Genomic DNA, 25,350 nt, shown 5'->3' with positions numbered 1-25,350 from the left:
ACTTGCTTACTTTCTCCAACTGCGTAACCAAATTTCAGCCATTAAATGGGACTTTTACCCGCAGAAGCGCATGCGTTCTCTTTCAAGATGCCGATGTGTTGACACTCCATGGTAAAAGACGAAGTAGCAGTAAAGATGGTGGTTAGTAGTTAAATTTTAAATTAAATTAGGAATAACCAAATGTGATGATTCGTGAATTCACGGGTAAGTCCCTGAAATGTTGGCATTGTTACGTAACCCACCCAAAAAAGAAATACCCAAAAAGTGCTGATTTACCGTTAATCCCAAAATGACTGTAGGAAGTATTTCTTATTTTATGGAAAAATGCAAGATGCTTTGTGATTTTAATTATTTTGTTCCACTTTGACGAATAACGTGCTTCAGCATCATTTTGTGTATCATCTAATTGGAGTGATTTTTTTATCAGAATATTGAAAATTATCTTGAGATATTTTATAGTCTTTGGTAAATTTGTAGCATCCTGAGGGTGTGATGGCGTCAAATAGCGATGGTAGTGGAAGCAATGGTAAGAGTTGTCAATTTCTTCTAAAATATACATTTTAGAACTTATTATTTTGCAGGTACTTCGCCGAGAAACTTAAGCATAAATGCTTCAAGAGACTATGACACACTCAAACAACAATACGAAAAAGCTAACAGTGAATTAAGCAACTCGAGAAGACGTTGCGATCATGCTCTCAATGTAAGACTTTTGATGAAAAAAAAATAGCTTTTTTCTATTGTATTTTTTACTGTCGCTACTACTATGATTTGAAAATTATCAATTCTTTTACAAACGAAATAAATAATTTGCAATTCTAACCGTAAAACACGATAGTGTTTTATTGTTATCACTAAGCTGCCACATTTTTATTAGTTGCCATGGAACATGAACTTTGTAAAATAACAACATTTTTATTTCAATTTACTGTTATAGCAACGCTACGAAAGCTACTTTAAAAATAAACGGTTCTAGGAACTATTTTTTCGCTAATTAATACTTACTATAGGTTTTAACATTTGAGAAAAAAAAACATTTTTAGGATCTGGACTACTTTAGGGAACAACACAGAGCGGCAATGAACCAGCTAGAAGTCTCGTCTCAAGACTCGGCCTCTCTCAGAACAAGATACTCAGAATTGTTAAGCGAAAAACAGAGATTAGAACAAGAAAATCAGAGATTAAGAAAAGAGTTAAATGAGGTGCACCGACAACAGCAGGATGTTGTTTTGCTTGCAGAGAATGGAAATTCAGATTCTTTATACATTTCACATTCACAGGCTTTATCAAAGTTGGAACTGGCAAAAGATGAGAATAACCGGTTAGCGAAGCAGTTTGAACAGGAAAGAAACAACGCAGTATGTATTTATTTTTGGATTAAGATTGTGTCGCTTAGTTGGCCATGGAAAAAAATTATGACGAATTAATAAAGTAGAGAATGCAAAAAATAAGGGGCTAAGAATGTGAAATATTTGCAATATTTTCTACAGGAAGGAAAGAACTTTTCAGGAAGTTCTTTTTTTTAATCAAATTTAATTGCAGCTCACGTATAAAACCGAAGCTGTTCTGCTCTGATTAATTCTCAATGAAATGCGTTTTTTTATTTCTCTTTTAATATTGTTTAAGGACATGAGTATTAATTATTGTCAATAAAAAGAAAGTATATGACGAATTGTCTATATTCGATGTAACTTAGTCAAGTAACTGGACTATAAAATGCTTTGTAAATCACTACCTCGTTTCTCAACTTGTGATAAATAATTCCCCGATTTAAAATTATGTTTTACAGTTGTGTAATTAGAAAGTTTTTGTTCCATTTATTAATTATTTAATACATTTAAAAAATTCTACGCTATTTGGAAAGAAACATCACGTTATCTCCCGTCTTTCGTCACTGTTTACTCTCTTATTCACACCTTGTTAACCGCAATTTGCAGCCTTGATTACCCTAAATGTAATTTTTTAGCAACGTGAGATCGACAGTTTGAAGCAACAGGTGCTCAAATACTACAAAGCCCACCAGAAAGTCCAACAACAATATGAGGAAGCCGAGAAGCAGATCGTTGCAATAAAAATCAAAGCAAACAAAGAAGTGAAACGCTTAACCGACGAACGGAACGCAACTCTAGCCGAATACACTTTAGTCATGAGCGAGAGGTGTGCCCCCCTTATAAAACTTTACCATCTAACTTGCATTTTCCAGAGACCAAGTCCACAAAGAAATGGAAAAATTGAGCGACGACTTGGCCCAAGCCCTGAAAAAGGGCAAAATGTTGGACGCCGACAACCAAGAACTAGTCGGCGAGAAACAAGCAATTGGGTACCAGTTAGAATCGCTCCGGCGCGAAATCGCAAGCGCCCTCTACGAACGCGATAAAGCCTTAAAGGAGTGCGCCGACCTTCGCGAAAAGTTCGGCGAGTTGGGGGCCTCCAACGACGATAATCGCCGGAGGGAGCAGACGAGGTCGCGGCACTTGGAAGGGTTGGGAGGTCCTTGCGAAAATGTGGGTCGGAAGGATGCCCTCCAATCGGACGTGCGGACGATTGGCCAAAGGCAAAGGCTTGATAATTTGGACCAAGCCAATCAAGAGTTGGAATCGCTACGCAAGAGTTTAGATAAGGCGCAGACTGAGTTATCGGAGGCCATCCAAGAGGCGGAAGTGTCGAAAGGGAGAAGGGACTGGGCTTTTTCCGAGCGTGATAAAATCGTCCAAGAGCGCGAAAGCATAAGGACTTTGTGTGATAACATGCGGAAGGAACGCGATCGGGCCGTTTCGGAACTTGCCGAATCGCTCCGGGAGTCGGACGCGTTGAAGAAGCAACGGAACGAGCTCCTTAAGGAAGTCAAGGCTTTAAAGGAGATGCTTGAGGCGCATATTGTTGATCATGATGACGATCATTTCAGCGATATTGACGACAGTACCGAGATATTGGAGGTTGAGTTGACTTGTGACGGGGCGTCTGATTTGGGATTAGAGTTGGCTGGGGGTCGTGATGATCCCCATTTTCCGGGAGACGGCGCTGTGTATGTCGCTGCTGTGGCGGAAGGCGGAATAGCCGACGGGAAATTGCGACCAAACGATCGCATTTCCAGAGTCAACGATGTCGATTGTAGTGCTGTCTCACGGCGGATGGTCATTGAAGCTATTAGGGCTAGTCTCCCTGTGGCTAGAATCGTGGTTAGTCGGAGACGCCGACGGGGGCCTAGCCCTTCACCTAGTATCGCTTCACAGGTGACCAAATGGGTTCATACCGCTCGTTTGGTTCCTGGCTGCCACGGTCTTACCCTAAACACCGGGGTTTACATTAGTAGAATTAGCGACGGGAGTCTCGCCGCTAAAGACAAGAGTCTCTCAGTCGGGGACCGAATACTCCGAATCAACGAAAAATCAATGGATGATATAGAAAGCATCCATGAAGCCATGCGAGTCCTTAACGACGACTCCGTCGACGTTATCACCGTCACAGCGCTGAAGATAAGCCACCCCGAGTGTCCCAACGTTTTCACTCCTGTCCGCCGTCACAAGCGCGAAAATCGTAGCTCGCAGACGGACGAACACGATTATCTCTCCAACCAGCAAGAGAAAAACAACGGCGGGGCGTGGTTTAAAGAGAAGATTGATCTGATGAGAGGTAGACGTCATGCCAAAGATAACGATAAGAAAAAGTATCGGAACAGTTCGCCCAGTCCTTTGGAATTGGCCGATCCGGAGCAAGCCATCGCCGAACTGGACTTGGTTTTGGACAGTTATAGAGGGAATGCCAACGTCGGAACTGTGAAACGAACGAAACGAGGGACGAAGGAACAGGAGAAGAATGGAGGAACCTGGCCCAAGGCGAAAGCCACGGCGTTGCTTCAGCCAGTCCTTGGAAGTACCGTGGTGGTACGCAACAAGGAACGGCCTCCTCTGAGTTTGCTGAAGGAGGCAGGCGCCGAATATCACAGGTTGGTAACCAACTTGAACCAGACCATGGAATACTACCATGAAATGATCAATCATAATAGACGATTTCTTATCATTTAGAGTAGCGTGCTTAGTGGTTTTATCGCGGAATTAGTGTTTTGTATTTTTTTAATTTGAAGATAAGTGAAACTTAATTGTATCTATTACAATTTTTTCGCTAGAAACTCCACTCCTGTGCCACTGCCCATAGCTTCGGTGGGTCCGCGGGCGACCAACCGCCACTCCGTCTACAAAAGCGTAGACGGCGGTGGTTCCCACTTTAGCACCACCGGGGATTCCTTCGAAAAACTTCGTTTAGCCCAATCAAACCGCCTAAGTGCCAACATGAACTCGGACAACAGTCTCGACTACCCCGTCCATCGCTACGCCGATAAGGACATCCACACCTACTACAAGAAAAACAAGCTCGGGAAATACGCCTTTGACTGTGATCGCGACAGTGTCGTCGGCCACACTGAGTCTTCCCAAGGGAACAGCTCCGTCCCCACTTCCCACAGCCGCATCCACAGCCAGTTCTGGGTGCCCCCTCGAACTTACTACCCGTTCCATCCACACCCTCACGTCGATTTCGAGCATTCGATCCACCACACACACAGTCCTTCGGTAGACGGCGCCAGTCGCAAGGCAATCAACCCCGCCGGTCCGATGCCATACCGAGAGACGGATCTTCTGGAAGGAGGGACGTTTCCGCGGAAAAACCAACGATTCGTAGTGCCCTCGAACCCGAGCATCACTTCGAAAGTCAGTACCGGGAGTATAGAACGCAGCTCGGAACGGGGCAGTCCCATGCCCATTTTTCACGTCGAAGTTTTGAGCCCGGGCGAGGCCGGGAGTAGCGGCAAAGAGTGCTGTTCGTGGGTCGGAGGCCAGTATAAGCCGCTCCCGGGGGAACTTCGACGCGTGCACATCGACAAATCGAACGAACCGTTAGGAATTCAAATCAATTGTCGCGAAAGTGGCGGGATTTTTGTGTCAACTGTGAATGATAATAGTTTAGCGAGTCGCGTGGGGTTGCAAATCGGGGACCAGCTGCTGGAGGTGTGTGGGATTAATATGAGGAACGCCACGTATAACCTGGCGGCGAATGTGTTGCGACAGTGCGGGAATTCCATCACTATGCTGGTGCAATACAGCCCTGATAGTAAGGGACTTAATGGGGCGCCGAAATATTTTTTAATTGTGTTCTTGTAGAATACAACGAATTGGAAGGGTCAGGTTCTTGTTCCGGCTCTAGTTCAAACGACGACGAAGGTGATGGCGAAACCACACCGTGTAACTCGCCCAAGGAAATCCGAAAATCTCATCCAGTTGGCATAACTAAGTTACCACCGCCCACTTCGTTATTAAGGGTTGGGCAGCAGACCTCCTCACTACAAAGGCAAAATAACAGCTCCAGGTACTACTTCTATTAACTATTGCGTTTTCCGCAACAATCGGTTATAAATTTTTGTTATAATAGGGACGATGATGAGCCCCGTTTTCTCTACATCGAGACGCTGAAAACGTCCAATTTGGGGATTTCCCTAGTCGGGGGCAACGCCGCTGGCATTTTTATTCATTCGGTCCAGCCCGATTCTCTAGCATACCATGCCGGTTTACGCACCGGTGACCAAATCCTGGAATACAACGGGAGCGACCTCCGCAATGCCACGGCCGAAGAAGCGGCCTACGAATTGGCCAAACCGGCCGATAAAGTCACCGTTTCGGCCCACTACCGCATCGATAGTAAGTCACCAAGATAACCAAACCGCCCTCATTGCCTGATTTTCTCTAGGATACAACGAAATCAAAGACAAACCGGGCGATAGTTTGTACGTCCGTTGCGGTTTCGACCGCTCGGGAAACGAACACACGGAACCACCTCAACTCGCTTTTGCCAAAGACGATGTCCTCTATGTCGACAATACGATGTTTAACGGAGTTCCAGGTCAATGGCGTGCTTGGAGGTTGGATAATGAGGGTCGCCGCCAGCAGTGCGGAGTGATCCCTAGTAAATATAAGGTTGAGGAGGAGATGCTCCTACGGAGAGGTGCCGATTTGGACCAAACCGGACGCCCGGTTTCGGTCGGATCGTCCATAGCCCGTCGGAGTTTCTTCCGGCGGAAAAAGCACCAACGCCATTCGAAAGAACTGGCCAGTTTTTGCAGCCTCGCGGGACCTGGGTGGTACTCCGACGGCGGGTCTTTGCACGAGGAGCCGGCGCCTCCCCCGGCTTACCAGCGCGTGGAGAGGCTGCCTTTCCCCGAGTTTCGGCCGGTTTTGGTGCTGGGCCCTTTGGCCGAATGTGTGGTGGATAAATTAGTGAGTGATTTCCCGGATGAGTTCGGGCGGGCACCTGCAGAGACCCGGCGCTGCTCCCAGGCGCAGCTTGACCGGGAGTTGGCCGATGGCCACCTGGTGGAGTACCGCCGACGGGGGAGCTGCTGGGAGTGCGTCACTGTGGCCGCAGTGAGGCAAGTCTCCAGAGCTCACCTCCATTGTATGTTGGACGTGGCGGCAAGCAGTGTCGAGCGGCTCCATCGGCATGGTATATACCCGGTGGTACTCCTCATCAAGTTCAAGAGTACCAAGCAAATCCGGGAGGTGAAGGACGCCCTGAGGTACAGCTTGGATAAGTTGTCGGGCAAAGCAGCGAAGGAGATGTTCGAGCATGGGCATAAACTTGAAGCTGAGTACCGGCATTTGGTGACCGCTGTTGTAGCAGCTGGAGCGAATGTGGCACATGTTTGTGCTCAGGTTAAAGCCGCCGTTGATGCGGAACATAGGAAGAGTCAGTGGGTTCCGGTCGGCTGATTCATGTCAATTAAATATGTGCCTATTTTTCACTTTTATAACATTTGTACTCATACTTGATAATTAGTTTTGCTTGAATTTACAGGATACATAATCAGCAGTTTTGTTAAATTTATAACTGTTTTAGCTCGCACTGTTAATCAGTATTTTATATTTTATTTTTTGACTTTATTATATTGTACATATACAGTTTAGGTAATCTAAGGTGGTTGTATATTGTTTCTTTACTGTGATTATTTTATTGTTCTTATATTTCTTTTAAAGAAAATAAATGTTTCAAACATTATTTCACTTTTAAATTTCCCAGTCCATCCTCAGCACAATATTTAAAAGATCATCATTGACACACAGTGGTGGATTTAAATTTTTGGGAACTCTGGACGCAGCTGTTATGTCATGTTATGAGTTCATGACTTACGAGCGACCTGACGACTGAATTATTAATATTTACTTAAAAAAATGCTAATAGTTAACAAGTAAAACGTAAATGTGTTGTAGGCTACTTACAATTCAATCGTTTTAAAAAACGCTTACCTAGTTATTTGGTTATCTCTGTGTGTATTATAAAATGCCGAGAGGAAAACTTATACCTACGGCAAAAATTTTCCATCAGCTTTTAAAATATTTGCACACTATCAAATTCACCCTATATGTGTAGAAAGACCAGTTATGAACAAAACGTGCTTTGCCGAGGCCCTCTTCAGCGTAAAGCCCTCAACCACTGAACAACTAAAGCAAAAATAATTTCCGTTACTCTTAGGCTTCTGTATTTTACACATTGTACTTTCTGTCTTTAGTCCTAGAGGGCAGCAAAAATATTGGAAATGGACTCAATGATCATAAAACATATAAAAGTGTCCGCTGTGCTGAAATTCCACAATTTTCTAACAGTAATATAAAGTCGATTTTTATCTCAAATAAATTCTAGAAACGTAAATTGCATTATTGATATACAGCTGAATACCATACTATAAATCACTACTGTCTCTCTGTCTTTAGTTTTTACAATGTATTTTGCTATTTTACATAACAAGTATGGAAACTTAATAGAGATGTTTAAGAAGTCTATTCAAATAGATTTTTAACAAGACCAGAGAGTTAGGACAGTAGTGACTTGACTTGAATGGAGGCGTTTATTAGCCATGTAGATCCAGCCTATAGAGTACAGGGTCTCCAGAAAAACGTTTTTTCGTAAATAATTAAAGCAGCGGGCAATCAAATCACTCCCTGATAGTGATTTCCCTTGAGAAAGCACCCGGGACGTGTTAACAGTACGCTCTTCAGTTAGCTGTGATTTGATACACTTTGATGGATTTTTACCGGTTCTTAATTTCCTCCAGACATTTGAGTAATAATTTGACAACCACATGTTTGCGACTTCCTTTCTGAACTGTTTTAAAAATCAATGTTCCTTCTCAAAGTGCTGATAGCTGCGAAATTTATGTTTCAATTACTCCCGTAATTGCGTTTTTCGAGTTGTTTTTGCGCCTAACTTCGAACCGGTTAATTAAGCCAGTCTTTGAAGTAAAATCTTTTGAAAGAAAATAACTCTTGTAAGTGATACGATCCTGTTCCGCTCCATTATCAGAACGTAGGCACACAAGAGTAGACAGCAACACTTTACGGCTGCTTTAATTGCATCAATGCTGGAAGAACGTTCTTATCTCGGAGGAGATGAGATAGACACTTCCTCCTCCTGAATTCCCATGTATCCTACTCGCGACTGTATCAGCAGGTCTCGTTACCTCTCAACTCGCATAAACTCGCAGATTTACGAGTTCTATTTGCGCTTTCGCCTAGATTTATAGTATTCTTTACTTCGTCATTTGCCCCACAATATGGTAATGACGACGCGCTCATATGGAACTACTTGTTACACATGGATTTACACTCAATTACGTACATTCTCACAAATTTTAAAAGCGTAAATTTAATTTAAGCAGGGCTGCTTCCCCAAAATGCAAGGTTTGTTTCGTTGATTTATACGTTGTGTAAACATGACACAGTGCAGAAAATTTCTACAAATTAAATATGCAAAAATTGCATAAAGCGCTCCAAAGAAAACAATGTTTGTACAAACTTTTTGACGTCTGTCTAGCTTGTGATTTATAGTAGCAACCGTAAAATGTTTGAAAAATTTTAATCTTACCTCAGTGCACATCTGCATCTTACACTGTCATAAAATTTTACTTGATTAAATTTTTTATTAACTCACTAACTCTCAAAGTAATTTGTAGCAAAAAAAATCGCACTATTTAAATTCATCAAAAATTAGCAAACTAATTGCTGTACAGTATTCATTAAAATTTTTAACTTGTTTACTGCTATAGTACATTTTAATTAATCGTCACATTTACCTACTTTACTCCATTTTTCTACGCTCGTATTTGCTTTTATGTATGAAAGTAATTGCAAATTAAACTCGGCATTATGGCGTCGCATAGTTAGTATGAATAACAATCACGGACCACACACGAATGCTTTTTAATAATAATGATAATGATATGGTGCACATTTTAATAATTAACTGACAAATTATAATTATTGAACAATATTTATAATGCAAAAGTTTCAACAAATATGCATTCATTAGTTTTGGGCAAATTTTCATTAGATAACTTTTTCAAAATTGGTGGTTCGGGGTTTTCTCTATTTCACAGTGTTATCTACTTGTTTTTAATGCACAAAGCACAAACCATAATCGAAGGAGAATATTTTTCAACAAATTTTTGAATCTGTCTGATATTATTCGAAGCGTCACTTTTAACTATTTCATTTCCTGGCCGTAGCGGCACGAAACAATAAACTTATCTCATTTTCTTCCACCCAGTAGTTCCAACTGTTTTGCAAATAAACGAAACTGAAGAAGCTCGTTTGTAACTTTGTCGTAACACCGAGTTTTTGCATTCGGTGCTGGTGTTTCAATAAAAGAACATCGGTCATCAGTCATCGCAATTATTATCGATCAGAGCCCACCTCCACCCCACCTGTGTGAAGCACGAGGTGTGCCAGAGCAGGCATGAATGGGAAGAGAACGTGGAAGGGATATAAGGCTGCAGCTTCCGTAGCCTGACGCATCTCTAACCGGCGCTTTTCAAACGGCTTTGCCAGGATAGGAGCCTCAGTGTCACTAGAGACCGTCGATGTTGCGAGTGTCCTGCGCGTCTTCATGAAGCACGTGCCAACATTACGACCCCATTTTTAAATAAACGGCTCCGGGCTTCCGGAGAACCGTTTCCGGGACTCTTCCGGCCGATTGAAGCTGCATGTTCCTCACCATTTTCACACACCGTGATGATCAAGTGATCGAGTGCTTAGCGGTGCCGGTGGTTTACTTTCCCAAAGGTAAAAGCTCCGAAACTACCACATTTATTTTTTGGAAATTTTTCAAAAATTGATTTTTTAATAAAACGATAACGAATGGGGACGAAGTTCAAGAACAATTTTTCAACTTTAACGAGGTGGAAATTTTAAGCACAAAGGCCTAATAAGCAATTTCCGATTCGTATATTTTTATTTTTAGAGAGCAGATATTTTTTACGTGTTTTCTTTAATACTAATTATTTTCTATTTTAAAAATCAAACAAATAGTGCAATAAATATTTGCGTTACAGTGGGTATTAATAAATAATTAATGTGTCTACCATATGCTACCATAAATATTTTATATTTTGTGTTCAAAACATCCGTGCGGATTCTGGGTCCTAGTTAACTTAAATCATCGAATCACCCTGTATATCACTTCCTCTGTTAATATTTCACACGTTTCGGTTTTAATGGAGCCATCAAGCTGTCGTCTCAGGAAATGCAGCAAACGTTAAATATTAAATGTATTTCAAAATATTTATTGCGCTTTTACTGTCAATGAAGCTTTCAATAGCTTCGCCCAGCTAAAATATCTTCAAGTGATTCTTTCTGTGAATGGTTAATTGGGTCCGGAAAGCCTTATTTTGCCGCTTTATATAAAAATATCCCACGCGTTTGTGCGCTGTCCAAATGAGAATAAACCTAGAAATCTCCATTTTAATGATGATATCGGATCAAAACCGCGCCGTAAAAACTAAAATATGTTGGAAGCGAGTTGTAAATATCGCCGTGTCACATTTTAATTTTGAAATAGTTAATGATGCTTGTTATAAAAATCGAGTCGTTAAACTCAGCTAAATAAAATAATCCGCAGTTGGACGAGGAGAAGAATGCGATGGGAGACATCGTTTGGTTTTTATGTCTTATTGATTTTTTTCTTGTGTACGTTATGTATTTTGTTCCATTTCGGGATTGGTGAATTTCGATAATGCGTTTCGAATGACTAGCCAAATGCCAATCAAAGGGATGGCCAATATAATTTACAAGTTTCTCCAAGAGATACAATATGGACCAACGCCACTTCGCCCAAGAATGATGACGTGGTCTTTTATATCCCGAGGGTTGGGTGAAATCGGTGGAAAAGAATAATAACATTTAACTGCGTTATTTACGTTACTGATAGCAATAAAGTGGAAGAGCCCTCGTTCCATTGAACAATGCGGGGCGATAAAAATATTGAAAATATTGCGGTCGCTAAAAGTCAACTACTCAAATTATTCATTGTTCTAACAGGAATTAGCCTCAACACAGACGATTTTCGTGACTCCCTGCCATGCTCAGGAATGTATGAGTGCATGAATCTGCACTTTCCTCTCAGGAAAAGATGCCAGTTTATGTTGTACGTCATAATTTTAAAAGCCATATGTTTTATTGAACTTATTAACATTTTAAGGTGTTGACAGCAACATAAAGAAAATCTCTGAATGGCTGAAACCTGTTGTAAATTTTAAGTACTTAACGTAGAGGTGCTTTGCTTGGTCATTATATTTTTTAAGAAGTGTGCTACGTTTTTGGAAATAAAATGATGTTATTAATTACGAATTAAATTTGGCTGAAACTGAAACGGAGGAGGTGGTGGATAACTACAGCCACGGTTGAAAGATCTTGATGAGCTTGTGGCATCTCCGCATAATAGAGGATTATAAGTAATGGTTGTCTGAGTTAGTAAACATTGTCGTGGCATAGCACTGTGTAGGTGCGAGCCGTTTAAATTTAATACGAAGGTGAAAAATTTGTTGGTCGGTTCTATTGTCCGGAGGCACGCATTTTCCACCTAATTTTCAATACAACAAGCACGAAGCGTCGCATGATCGAAACAATTATCCGAAGAGGAAGCCTTTGCTCTTAATTAACCACGAACGCCCGAAAAAATCAAATAAAATTAATGTAGCTGTAAAGGAATTCGTCATAGTTCCTATATTAACGCTACTTTTATGGGCTTATAATGCGGAGATACCGTAATGATAATAATAAAAATAGTCGGAGGAGAAATACGATAGAACCGAAGTCATTTACAGTCCATTATGAATAAATTAATTTTTGAATTAGGACCGGCGAGATGCGTCTACTAATGAGAAGCCGAAACGAATTCGTGTTATCGTCAATTTATTCCGGAAAAGTGAACAAACCCATTCTTTTGATGCAGGAGGGTTTATTCTTTAATTTGCCTCTAAATGTTTGCATTATTTTAATCGAGAGATAGCCGACATTTTTAAACCCGATACCGATCAACTATTAATTAAGATGTTAATTGCTCGAGAGATACACCCACGACGTGACAACGAAACGTTTATTAGTCTTCGCGAATTTTTTCGGGAATAAGCGCCATTACGTATGCATGGAGGCCATAAAATATCAGTTATTTAGAGTATAGTAAATATAAATGAGTGGCAGCAAACGCTTTCTTTATGTAAATTCGCCCCCAGAACAGAAGAAACTTCATCTCAATCATTTTTATTATCAGGACTCGCTGCAGCACAGATTGCTACATTTTTCGATAAGAGCACGAAATATAACTTAAGCGCCGGAATCCACTTCTAGGATTTTGCAGCAGAAACACTTACTCGTATCGATCACCAGTTTTTGAAATTGAAAACGGTGTTTGTTTCGAAAAAGTGGCCACATTTTTTGCCCAAATCAATATGAAAACGCGGACTGCATCTGAGGAAACCGCGCACTCAGTATGGCCAAACAAGTGTAATTATTTATTACTTACCCAAGAAGTGGCTCGAATATGATGAGTTGCTTATACATTATTGAACAGCACACATTGGCGCAGCGAATAATTTGTCAAATATGTGAGAAAAACGATTTATATTAATTTAAACATGGAGTTTGTCACAGTATTTTCCTAGTGATGTTTTGTCTATTGAACTTTTGACCCTAGGGCCGATAGCCCGCACACTAATTTTGGTGTAAAATCCTAAATTTATAATCTGGCGGCTGCCGGCGAGATCAATTTATTGCTTGTTGTATCAGTTCGGGAGATAATCCAACTGTAAGCTTGCAGTTGCATATTTTACCGGCAAAATGTTTAATCTACTTGTATCAGACGGATTTAAAGGATGATACGTCTAAACACACTTGGAAGTTGTCCCAAAAACCGTTTTAAATATTCGATCAATAACGCGAACTGTTATATTATTAGCATTTATTGATATTCCCTTTCAATTTTATGTACGACAAATGTTGACTAATGACGCCAAAACCCGGTCAACTGTGAGGAATATGTCAAAGCATTTATTAAAGTGAGATATGGCAGCGCCATATGAAATTTCAAAATAACCCCGGATGGGGGAAATCAAACAGCACGATTGTGCCTGTGTTTGGATTTAAATAAATTTAGATGAGCTGGAGAGCACCGTTTTGTCAAACTCGCCACGTTTTCTTCCACTCAGTTTTTCGCGTATTTTTAGAAGTGCATTTCCGACCGCTTTCACAATTTTTCCACGGAATAACACTCATGCTTTCTCGAGATAAATATTTTTTTAGGCGGAATGACTATCCGTTCGATCCGGTTAAGCAATTTGTCTTTTTAGTGCTTCATCATTCTGCAACCTCTAGCAACTAATTGCAATCTTGATCGTCATCACTGTAATTTACAATAGGTGGGTTGCACGATTTGCAAAAAATTGTTGCTAATTTTAGAACGAAGGCGCGCGTATTTCTGCCTGGGGCCAAAGAAATTTCCGACGTGATTAATAATTTCGACTAAAGTTGTGTAAATTTCAAAAATGTCTCGTTTATTCTTGTTACAGTTTACTTGAAGAAACTTTTAATTTGTACAACGTTTCGTACTTTCTTTAATTCATTTTCGGGATTAATGTGGTGTTCCGACTCGAATTTAGGTTTCTTTCTAGTCTAAGTTAATTCTGAAGCACGTTCCACTGACAGACATAATGAGAATGAAAGCTCGGAAAGCGCGACAAGACATACTCAAGATGACGATGCGGAAATATAAGATTCTCTTTACCTGGAGTCTTAACAGCATAAATCCACTTCGTTATCTTGTATTTAGATGATGACTTGATGGATGTGTTGAAATGAATCGGGCTTTGCATGGAGTTTCCACAATATTAGCATATAATGATGCAGCATTGCAGAAGAATGTGCGTTTGTTGTTTATTAATGGCTAATGTCCATGTAATCGATGAAAACGCACCGCATGACGAATTTTAAAAGTGTAGGGCTATAAACTGCAAATTGATTCATTATGGGGCCTTTATTAAAACTGCACTTTTATTTTTATTTTTGAATAATAAATTATTTATAAGGAACTTGAGGGACGTGTTTGGGGTGTAATTACAGCCAAAGTAATTCTTCGAATCGTGATTTTTCCCGACGCGAATGTGGGTTTTACAGAATAAGCTCTTTGTTAATCAGGAAGGGGCGTAAAAAGCCGCTTTTTGCCACTAGATTAATGGATGAAAAAAACAGCGGTTAAGTGCGTACGAGGAGAATTATGACCGAGGATTAGCTTAGTTGAATATGAATACAGCGATCCTTTTTCACCAATTGCATGATAAACTTCAGAATCCGGGCGCGTCCTTAAACTGTCCAAAGTCCCCTAAGATGGATCCTCTTTCATCAACTGGAATATCTCACAAACTTGCGAGGATTTAAAAGGGAGAAGCCTGAATTGGATGGGCGAAGTGCAAGTCAGAATCCAATGATTTATTTTTGCTTCCTGTTGCAAAATGTTGTGTGGCTTGTCTTTTAATTATTTAATTGTAAGAGTGATGGAAGCACGTCCAGGTTATGCTTTCGGAATATGAAATGTTGAATCGTTCACAAAGTCAGCACGCATCAATGCTATTGAATCAGAATTACTTATGTTGCCGTTCGCAGAAAATACGTGGCACCTGTCATTTCAATATTGGCAAAATTTGGAACAACAAATAAATCACAATTAGTTTTAATTGGACGACTCGGTATAACTAGATAATAATTACTCCAAATCATCGGTGCCAGCATTTGAATAATCAAATATGATGTATTGTGTGCGAATATTCACCCAATCAATAGTGATTTTACCTGTTTTCGAAAAAACAGTTGTTGGAATATTTCGCCTTGAAATTTACTGCGCTATCGGCTTTTCCGTCGCGTCTGGACTTAAATCAGTAAATTTAAAACATAATTCTGGAAATAGTGGCGGAGCGAAATTTATTTCTCAAAAAAATTTTGGGCAAAATAATCCACTCAACGCTCGTGTCCTAACAAGATGGGCCCTAAACCCATTGTCCGATCCTGAAGCTGGCATCACATGTGGAAGGACACATGTCTCGAGAGGACTCGAATCCTTTCCGAATAAGTGTTGTCAAGGATCAAAGTGGATCTCAAATTCCCGACTCGTCTCCAGTTAATTTGCGTGTTTTATTCATCGAGGATCAACCCCCGAGCTTTTAATTCTTTCAATTAAGATTGCGATGAATTTATTTCAGTAAACTGACGTCACGTCGATAAAAATAAAAATCCTGGGTCATTGTGGAATCGATTATCTCCGACAAAGAGTCTGAATGCGTGCACGGTTTTTCACAAACTTTGAATTGCCGGGAGTTTAACTCGACTAAATTAATTGAAATGAAAACGTGGCGAAAACTTCAGATCGGTCTTCGCTCGGTTTTATTTTATTCCATTGTTAAAGTGGATTTCGCGCCGGAATTGGGTTTGTTGACGGAAGAGGCGTTTTTGATTTGATTATCGCTCATCGTAGGATAACTTTGATAAAACGGGGCTTAACCAGTTACACTAATATTAACTCACGTAAATTGTGTGAATGGAGTTTTTTCGAACGGCCGTTTGTACGCGTTCTTTAATTTGTTTAATTGCTCTGTAATCAAGCTGGGAGCGCTGTTTTTGCAAATGGGTCGTAAACAAAGTCGTAAAAGTGCATTTTTGCGTCCGAATAATTAGGCACGACGAGACGTTGTGTGCAATAAACTCTATAATTACCTGAAGTCATTTTTATTAGATTTTTTGCGTGCAAAACTTTGTAGGGCACAGATCAATTCAAGATGACCTAAATAAAGTGCGATCTTTGAAATAAGAATGAAGGGAAACATCAAAAACGTTGGTTTTAAGGATAAAGGATGAAGGTTACAATCATTTCAAAAGCTTTGTGTTCTTTGCTCGTTTGATATACCGATTTGTGAGCTCAGATACTGCACCAATTAAGTAAACAGTGGGGTTTTGCAAATACCAATAGCCATTATTCTTTGTAAGCACCGTTTTATCGCCCTATAATTTTTCCATAAATGCCTTTTACCATTTACACCCACTCTACACTTGGGGTGACAACACACTCAAATTTTCCCAGAGTGTACAAATACTACGATGCTGTATGATTGCCCGAGGGATGGATAAGTAGACTGACAATTCAATAGTACTTGACCCAATTGTTGGTGGAAATCGCTCCATTTGTACATGAGCGAATGCAGAAATAGCAATTTCACGGCTTTCAGGCTATGTAAATTGTTTTTGATAAGTATTAATGATAACCTCTTTATTTTTGCAACAATGGTAGCAGGTTGGACACTTACAAATGATCCCACTGCAAGAAAAATAATCCGATTGTTCGAGACGTGCATAAACATGCCGAAGGAATCTCACAATAAGTTCATCTAAGATTTTGCGAATCCTGAAATAACTTTTCATGCTGCGCTACATTTTATAGCAAACATTTTAATAATATATGAAGTGAAGGCTCATTCTTGAGAGCAACCGTTTCGAAAACAATTTTGATGCTTCATACAATACGTAAAAGTGTGGCTGCAATATTGCTACATTTCACTCAAATCTTCAGCAAAATTTTGTGTGCGAGATATTGGCTTTACTCACTTTTAATAAAATTTCACTACACAACACTAAAGATAAAAATAATAAGACGCCAATCTCTCCAGCTACTCGAAGAGGGCGAGATTAAAAACGTTGAACCCCTAATGAGAATTTCGGCCTAAATTCGGCTTTCGCAGCAACCATATTTCGGCAAAAATGGCCATCATTGCGCGATTTTCATATTAATAAAACACTTTAAAAACAAACAAGATTTTTTGCGTGACGACCAATAAAATGGAATGATGCTGAAGTAATAGAGAAAAGATACTGTTCCCAATTTGGGGAATTGGGAAATAAATTACTACAATTTTCTTTAACTTGTTTCTGATTTTCAACGACAAAAAAACAGCGCTGTAATTATCCTCTTAAACGGACGTAAATGTATACTTCACCACTTGAAGTATGTTGTTAAAGTGTAATTAAATAATGCTGTTTATTTTGCTTGGACAAGTATGTTGTATACGCGGATAATTATCATGTCATTTTGTTCAGTGGCAACAGAGCTTTTTTGAGCTTTCTTATTATTTTTTTCGGAAATGATTCCGGGGAGTAGTTGTCCAAGGTAATGAAGTGAAGTCTCTCAACCTCCCAACAAAGTAAGCAACCCAACAGTGGACTTTAATTAATTATAAAAATTTTACTACTACATTTTCTTATTAGTCAATTTACTTCCAAATAATCATTTGACTCATTAACCAGTCCTCTTGTAACAAATTGTGCGAGTAAACTTGATTAATTGGTGTGGAATGACTGGTGCAAAATAGGAAAGTAACAGATTCCTGCATATGCAAAAAATTGAATTTGTTTTTAAACCGTTGTAGAATTAATTGGAAATTAATCGGATTCGAGAAAAAGCGGACTGTTAATTGTCATTATTTTTTCAATAACCGGTTTTCTAATTAAATCAAACACCGGACTTCGAGAACGTCATTTTGGTTCCCAAAAGCTGGCAAGTTAGTTTGCCTATTGATGTGATTTTACACCTGCGTTGTGTTGCATTTGTAACACATACTACTGTAATTTACTTAATCACCTACGCTAGAGACGCCACGCAGATTCATCAGGGACTGAATGCAATGCATTAAATAAAATCCAATTTAGAGATTGAAGTTTGCAAATCCGCCAAATGCTTTTTGCTTCGTGCAATAATTTTGGTCAATTTTAATTAACCTCTATGTATGCAAATTAATGAAAGTGGAGTGTTTACAATTTTTAGTCGGAGTCTACATTTTCGAGTTCTTCAAGCACTTGGTTATAAATTATCTGTTGTGTGATCAGTAGTTAGGAGTAATTTGTCAGGAGTAATAAATCGTTTTTGTCAAGATGTTACAACATAACTGTAATTTTTTAATTTATTTGAAACTAAAATCAATTACCTTCTAACAGTTTTAATGGCTGAAATGACTAATTGGTGGAAATAAATTCTCACTTGCGGAGCTTCAAAGAAACCATACTGCAAACGACTGAAAAAGATTGACTGTATTTGAGCTGAAAATGTCAATTAAAAACCAATTCGCTAAGTTGGAATAATCACCGTCCAATTCAATTAATCCCGAAATCAGAAATAAATCGTTTAAATTTTTGGTGTTGTTTATCGAGTTAAATAATCAAGAAGTCTAAATGAGAACAGGTACGAGGAACAAACGTTTTAATTGTTGTAATTAAGCGCGGGAACATTCCTCACTTTGCCGGAGTAAATTATCAATAAATTCTCTTTTTACTCATAGTTTAGGAAAAGTTTGCGGGAGTTGCCGGATTAATTCACCTGTTTGATATCTTTTGTAAAGTGGTTAGTAGTTAAAATAATTTCGTTTTACGATCAAAATATTGCTGTTTTGAGCAAGTTAAAGGATCTTAAGTTGCTTGCCATAATTAAAACCGGGGACGAGCTATTAACGTCTATTGTTTCAAAGTTACTCCAGATTTTGTGTAATATCGCAGTTAAATTGGAAATACCAACACAACAGACGGATTTTATAAATTCTATTCTACGAACAGCGAGGAAGGAGAATTTTTACGCGTGTCTTTGCTTTTGATTTTATCTTTTATACAGAAGTGATAATTCAACCTTTTCCGGTCGGAATTGGGAACATTTATTCCGGCAGTAAAGATAAATTGAGTTGTTGAATTCATTATTCAATTCGTTGCCGATGATCTTCCTCTAATGCTGTGTTTTCAGCTCTTGTTTCACGAACATTACATTTTATTAAAATTTTAAACATTTAATTAAAAGTTTTGTGTTTTAAACAACTATTTTTATGGAACTATACAAACTGACATTTTTAATATAAACTTTAATTAAACCGCCCGGGGCTGTTTGCGGTTATTGTTTTGCTTCTTACATTTCAATTAGCAAATTACAATCAACGAAACGTGGAAAAAGTCGCATTTTTACAAACATCACGTACATCCAACCTCAGTTAAATAAAGCATGTAATTTAATTACTGTTAAAATTATTTGACGCGCAATGCTGAATTTTTAACTAGTGCTCTGAAGATTCGAACTGGGCCTTTTATTTTGTTGCCAAGTAATTGAACCCGAGGAGCCACAAAACCATCGGACGTATTTAAAGTAATTAAATTGAAACGAGCACACGTTACGCGTGTTTTGGAGAAAAAGCGTCTAAAATTAAAATGATGCGCTCGCTGTTTTGGCCTTTTTCTGCTACTCGAAAGCATTACAGTATTTTTGGACGGATAAGAGTGTTTCTGTTTTTAGATTTAAACAAGCTACTAAATATTCGCGACGTGCACAACCGTAAAGGCGATAAAATAAAAATGCAAATTGAGAATCCTCGAGGAAATTGTGTTTTCATGTGGTAGGTAATGTGGCGCACCTTAAATTTACCGTACTTCGGGTGCTCTATCTGAATCAATAGGTGGGTCACTCGACAGTGTTTAAAGGATTTTTAAAAAGCACGCATAATTGGGTTAAATTTCGGCGGTAAAAATGCCAGGTTTCATTCTGTCCTCTGGTCTGTACCGCAGTGTCGTAATGTACAAAGTTTTAGCGTCCTAAGTCATTTATAGAGTCCCCTGGAGGGTGTGTAAGGACGCACATACATTACTATTAATTATAGAGCGTCCAGGTCACTGTTCCTCCTACCCCACATTGTTCCACCAAAAGCAAGATGTTCGCATGTTCCGCATATGCATGTGCTGAATAGCGTAACATCCAGGAGCGATTTTTTGCGGAATTTTCAGAGAATGGAAGCTTCATGTGGGGCTACAAAATTTTCCGCCTCCATTTGCCAGTTCGCATTGTTATGAATAGTCATTAACCGGAGAGTATTCTCCTGGCTACAGTAAGTGAAAGAACGTGTGAATTTATAAAAGTGGAAGGTTGCCAATTAAACCAATTGATGTAACTGTTGTTAATTAATTAGATTTTCGCCAAGAGCTTTGCCCGGTTTTAGCGCCCTCTGAATGGGCTTTGCAAAAATCCGCGCTATAGATTTTCTGTAGTGTAGGTGCTGTCATTATAAAAGTCCATTTCGACGGCACGTGATATATTTTCCTTTCCATTAAAGACGGACATTTGGAACATATTTTTCTTTCATGTCTCACCTCTAGCAGCGAGTCATCAATTCCAAGATTTCATTTTTCATCTCCAGCACCTTGCTATTGAATTACCACTTCCTTAAATACAATTTGCATCCGCTCTAAAGTTTGAATTCCGCGAAAGAAACTAACGGTAAAAGTTGTGATTGGTTCCAAAGTTGTTCCATAACTAGCATTGTGAGATGTATCAAATTGTTGAGTGAAAAGTTCGTCAGCAATCAGGCACTTTTGAGGAAAAATGCACGTGATATTGGCAGGAAGTCGCTTTGGATTATCCAGCCTGTCCTTTGGTAATTAATTTTCGATACCAGATTATTGGCGTTTTAAAATTTTCATTAAGAGGAGTCAAGTGATTAAAACGTCATTAATTATCACAAACTTTGATCAAAAGCCAGCAACAAATCGACGAAAGTTTGTCAAGAAAAAGGCGCGAGTGATTACAATGCGAAAGTTTCCCACAATAAACACCACTAATTAATTGCCAACAAAGGGAGCACTTATCTAATGAATAGAAGTGGGCATTAATTCGCAGCCTGAACCTGGACCAGCACAATAATATAAAGAAGGTCGCGCTTAATTGACTATAAAGCTGCAAAACCTATAAAATTTAGATAAGGGGGCATACTTTGGGAGAGAGCTGTGAAAATTTGCAATTTGACACAGAAACTTTGTTAGTATGCAGCACCATGAAAAAATCGCGTATTTAGTGGCGGTTTAGATAAAATCTTTAATCAAATGATAAATGTAATGGCAAAAAACCTGCGACCTAATTTCCGTAACAGATGTGCAGTATGGATTTTGATAAATATTCTTGCGGTACATCAACGTCATGAATTTAATGGCCCTCGCTTAATATTTCGAGTAGTTTTGCTGCTGCACAGTTTAACAAATTCGTCCACAAACTTATCAAATCTTTTGCCCGATTCCCCGAAAATTAATTGCGGCTGGAGAAGATAAAGTATCCAATAATTCCGGAATTAATATCCCCTTGTGAACAAGTGCCTAAAGCGTCATTCTTCGCACTTTTGACTCTAATAAAATTGGAATAAAGGCTGTTTCGCAGGTGGCGTAATTATTTTCTCCGTGAAGTTTCAGTGACATGTTCAATATTACTTTTTGTCACTCGAAAACATAAATTGTTTCTCTGCGACAGTGTATACGGCGCGCTAAAAGGGGGATTTGAGTTGGCAAAATTGGCCGATTTTGGATGGTGGTACGAGACTGCGCTATAAATCTCCAAGGGGGTTGTAAAATTTCCAAGACGTGCCACATGTTGCAGACGAATAAAAATCACTTGCTAGATATGTTACCTGTTGATGACTTTCTTTGTCTGATTCAATCTGCATAAAAGGGCTGCTGGTTGTGACAGGAGTATTGTGTTTAATAGAAAGTGAATCCAATACGGTTGAATGCCAGTAAATGACTCGAATTATATCCAATAATGTGCTTTTGTAGTTTAATCGGGAAATAACGATACTCACCCGTTAGTAATTTATTATTTCTTCGTAAAAAAACGCATGGGCTTTTTTATTTTAGTACAGTTTTCTAAGTTTCCATAATTCTTGACTTTTGTTGCATAAACTATGCCAGGAGTTGTTTCATTCAATATTTAAACCAAAGGGAAACAGGAATGTGTTGTTGGAGAGGAACTAAATGAGAGTTACATACATGATAAATGTAGGGCTTTAGCTTGATCTACAGAGCAAGAAAGTCAAGGCACAAAATTACTAAACACAGTTCTTGTTATTAAAATCTACATAAACTAATACGGAATATCTTGTGAATAGAGAGCGTTCTACAGGCTGTTCCGTCTAGATCGCACATTAGAAGTACGGAAAGTTTTAATAAAGATATTTATTTGAAAGTGGGTACTTAGCTATAATTCGTTGAGTTCTGCTCAATGGCGACACTTCTGGTTATACCGGAAGTCAGTATCAACTTACGTATTTTAAATATAAAGCTATGTTTTTCACTGCGTTTTTGGATTAGTTGAGTTATTTTAAGGCAGTTTTTATTAGCTTCCCCTATACCTAAGTTTAACCGTTTTCGAAATATTTAAGATTTTTTGAAAATTTTCGGATTTGCACCTGTCATTTAAAAAATCGGTAACATTCTTAGTTTTAGAGATTTCGAGATTATATTTGGGGAATTAAAAAAGAAGAAAGAGGTCTTAATTTTTATTTTACTAGATGGAGGAGAATTTTTTTCTGCATCGATCTGTATTAACATTCTCTATACGTATTTGTGATAATTTTCAAGTTTTGTTGTTTTTTTTTGATATCGTAGAAAATTTCTTACTAACCACAGCTATTTTTGCATAGTTTATCATAAAATTTTGAATAAACAAACAACAAACTCTGTTCAAAATTCAGTTGTCCGTCGTTGAAAACAAAATAAATTAACTAATTGTTGGTTTAAAAAACTTTTTTTAATAAATTAATTAGCCATAGAATAACGTTGTTGTAGCTTGAAAACTATTAAACATAAGTATAGGGAATGCTAATACAGATCGATGCAGAATTAAACTCTCTACTCCTTAGTTAAATAAAACTTGTGGCATTTTATTTGAAAAAATTAAGTTATGGATGCTTAAAGTTCTGAAAACTTGACTTTGAACATTTGGGTTTGCTATTCTTTTTCAGAAACCTGAAAACACCAAAGGGAAGAACTAGGTTTCCTCTTTAAAATGTGCTAAAAAATATTTTCAATTTTTTTAAAATTGCAGTTATTGATTTTTGAAGTGGAAGGTGCAAATCCAAAAATAATATAAAAACCCTAAATATTTCGTAAACGGCTAAATTTAAAGTACATGAAAATTACTCTAGTAATCCAAAAACGCATTAAAATGTAGCTTTTTATTTAAAATAAAGAAGTTGATAGCGACTTCCGGTATAACCTTGCAAATATTTTCATTGAGTAGGACCGAAGAGATTATGGTTGTATACAAATTTTCAGATGACTATCATTAGAATTAACAATACTTCTAATGTATGGTTTAGTTAGAACACCTGTTTATTACATTTCCAATTTTTTTTTCCAGTGGTTAGGAAGGACATTTTTCAATTTTTATTCTCTCACAATTAAGAAGATGAACAATACAATACCATCCTATTAGATCAAAGTAGAAATCGTTCTGATTGCAATTCCAAGCTAATAGTGAAGCTTTCTAGCTTCGGACGTCTTAATTTTTCCGTTTATTTCCCTCCGGTAGAGTTTAAAAGATGGTGCAGTCGATATCTCCAAGGGAGTGGCGAGTGGCCAGGGGCTCTTAATTGTGATTAATTCAGCCTCTAATGCGTTAATATATCTTCCATAGATTGGAGATATCTCCATGTGGTCATTTTCCGGCATCGAAACAAAGTGAGACGTGTGCAAGGTTAACGAATACACAGCGGTAGCACTTGGCCCATGTCGAGAAGTTGATTGCATGTCGACTTATCGAATTAGTCCAGGCCATTGCTTTGGCAAGCCGCAGGAACCCGATTCTAACAACTTTTTATAGAAGCGGGTAGTCGCTTCTTGATGGATGATATGCCGACATTGGAACTATGTAATTTAGTACGACTCCAAGAATGGCAACAGATTATAGAGATAGGAGACGGCGCTTGAAGTTACTGTTACTGGAATTAAACTGACATAACATCAATTCAGCGTCAATGGATTCGCAATTACGTCAAGCCATAAAGGGGAAAATCTTTTATTAGTTGCTTGCCGGAGATACAAACAGCAATCATACGACAAAATCGGCTTAATCCCCGCAAATCAGAGATATTACACATAGTTAAAGTTCCAGTCGTTCGGAAAAAGCCGCCTCCGTGTGCTAATATTTGCAATTTCAGGGTTTAATTACGTATAAGTGGCAAAAAATGCACTGACTAGTGTTGGAAGAAATGGTTTCGTGTAATTACCTTCTGGTCGGTCTAGAAACATTCCGGAGCTTTTTCCCTAATAATGACAAGTGCTCAAAGCGCTTGAATCTAATTACAGCTTCTTACACAGTGGAACAAACTGATTACGCGATTGAATTCCGTCTAGATAACGTGGAACTAATGAACCAGAATTATCTCATTTGTAATTGAATGTGCCGGAGTGAGGATACTCGCTGGAGTTAATTGAGAAGTGAACAAGTCTATTAGCGAACAGAGTGCAGATGTCGCTTTTGCATCTCTGCAGTTTAAAAGCTGAAAAAGGACAATCGGGCGAACGTGGAAACAGAAAGGGCGAAGAGACCAAACCTCACATTAAATATTAACCGCTAGGAGCGACTAACTGATACTAAATCAAAAGATTTATTTTATGGTCGGGAACCGGCGTACACAATACGTGCGCTTAAACGACGTAAAGCTACTGCTTCCCCCAGATATATGACGTTTATATTTAGTTGAAATGGATTCACTTTTGAGGAGGATGGAAGGAAACGAGATGATTTGTCAGTAATTGTGAAAAATGGTAAAAGTCGGCGTGTTTACAACTGATGAGACGCTTTGTGCGAATCTGTTTTCTAAACGGCACGACTCGCGTTGTCAATGACTCTATAAAACTCCAAATACTATAAATAATGGTGGTTCAACAAACCGGGGATTAAATTTTGTCTGGTCTGTTGAGAGTTTACATCGCGACGAAAAAACAATGCCCAGACTAATTTATAGGGGGTTTATCGTTAGGACGCTGCCATAAAACTAACATACTCCAGACGGAATTTACAATCACCCCGAAAAAGCACACAGTAACTTGTCCCCATCGAAAGTATGTTGATATTCCAATTAATGTTTCACCTGGTATTATTCAATTCCACTGTGATGCTTCCCTAATTGTGCCGCATTAGTTTCTG

At 38.8% G+C, this 25,350-nt stretch overlaps 2 protein-coding genes across 4 annotated transcripts in view; both read left to right on the top strand.

The window, feature by feature from the left end:
• The first annotated feature begins 60 nt into the window (after window positions 1–60).
• Dlg5 (Discs large 5) lies at window positions 61–7,044 on the top strand. Of its 2 annotated transcripts, none has more exons than XM_008198642.3 (10): window positions 61–204; window positions 478–526; window positions 582–703; window positions 1,044–1,358; window positions 1,967–2,157; window positions 2,204–3,946; window positions 4,127–5,106; window positions 5,157–5,361; window positions 5,425–5,690; window positions 5,740–7,044. In XM_008198642.3, exons 2-10 carry the CDS (start codon window positions 493–495, stop codon window positions 6,756–6,758), a joined length of 4,875 nt encoding a protein of 1,624 aa, XP_008196864.1. In that variant the 5' UTR covers window positions 61–204; window positions 478–492; the 3' UTR covers window positions 6,759–7,044. The 2 variants fall into 2 exon arrangements, with proteins under 2 accessions (XP_008196864.1, XP_015838231.1); XM_015982745.2 differs by having other exon boundaries at window positions 75–204; window positions 460–526.
• A 2,784-nt stretch (window positions 7,045–9,828) lies between these two features.
• The window catches only part of LOC664202 (monocarboxylate transporter 2), a 40,583-nt gene continuing 25,061 nt past the window's right edge, over window positions 9,829–25,350 (top strand). Inside the window, exon 1 of one of the 2 annotated variants that reach the window (XM_015982800.2) lies at window positions 9,829–10,103. The gene's annotated coding sequence lies outside the window, so the exon portion shown is untranslated. The remainder of the gene's footprint in view (window positions 10,104–25,350) is intronic. The other variant, XM_970215.5, reaches the window with a different exon arrangement.

This window comes from Tribolium castaneum, chromosome 6, assembly GCF_031307605.1.
Source record: "Tribolium castaneum strain GA2 chromosome 6, icTriCast1.1, whole genome shotgun sequence".
Classification (NCBI taxonomy): domain Eukaryota; kingdom Metazoa; phylum Arthropoda; class Insecta; order Coleoptera; family Tenebrionidae; genus Tribolium; species Tribolium castaneum.
The sequence above is the reverse complement of the archived record's forward strand: the minus strand, read 5'-3'. Positions and strand labels throughout refer to the sequence as shown.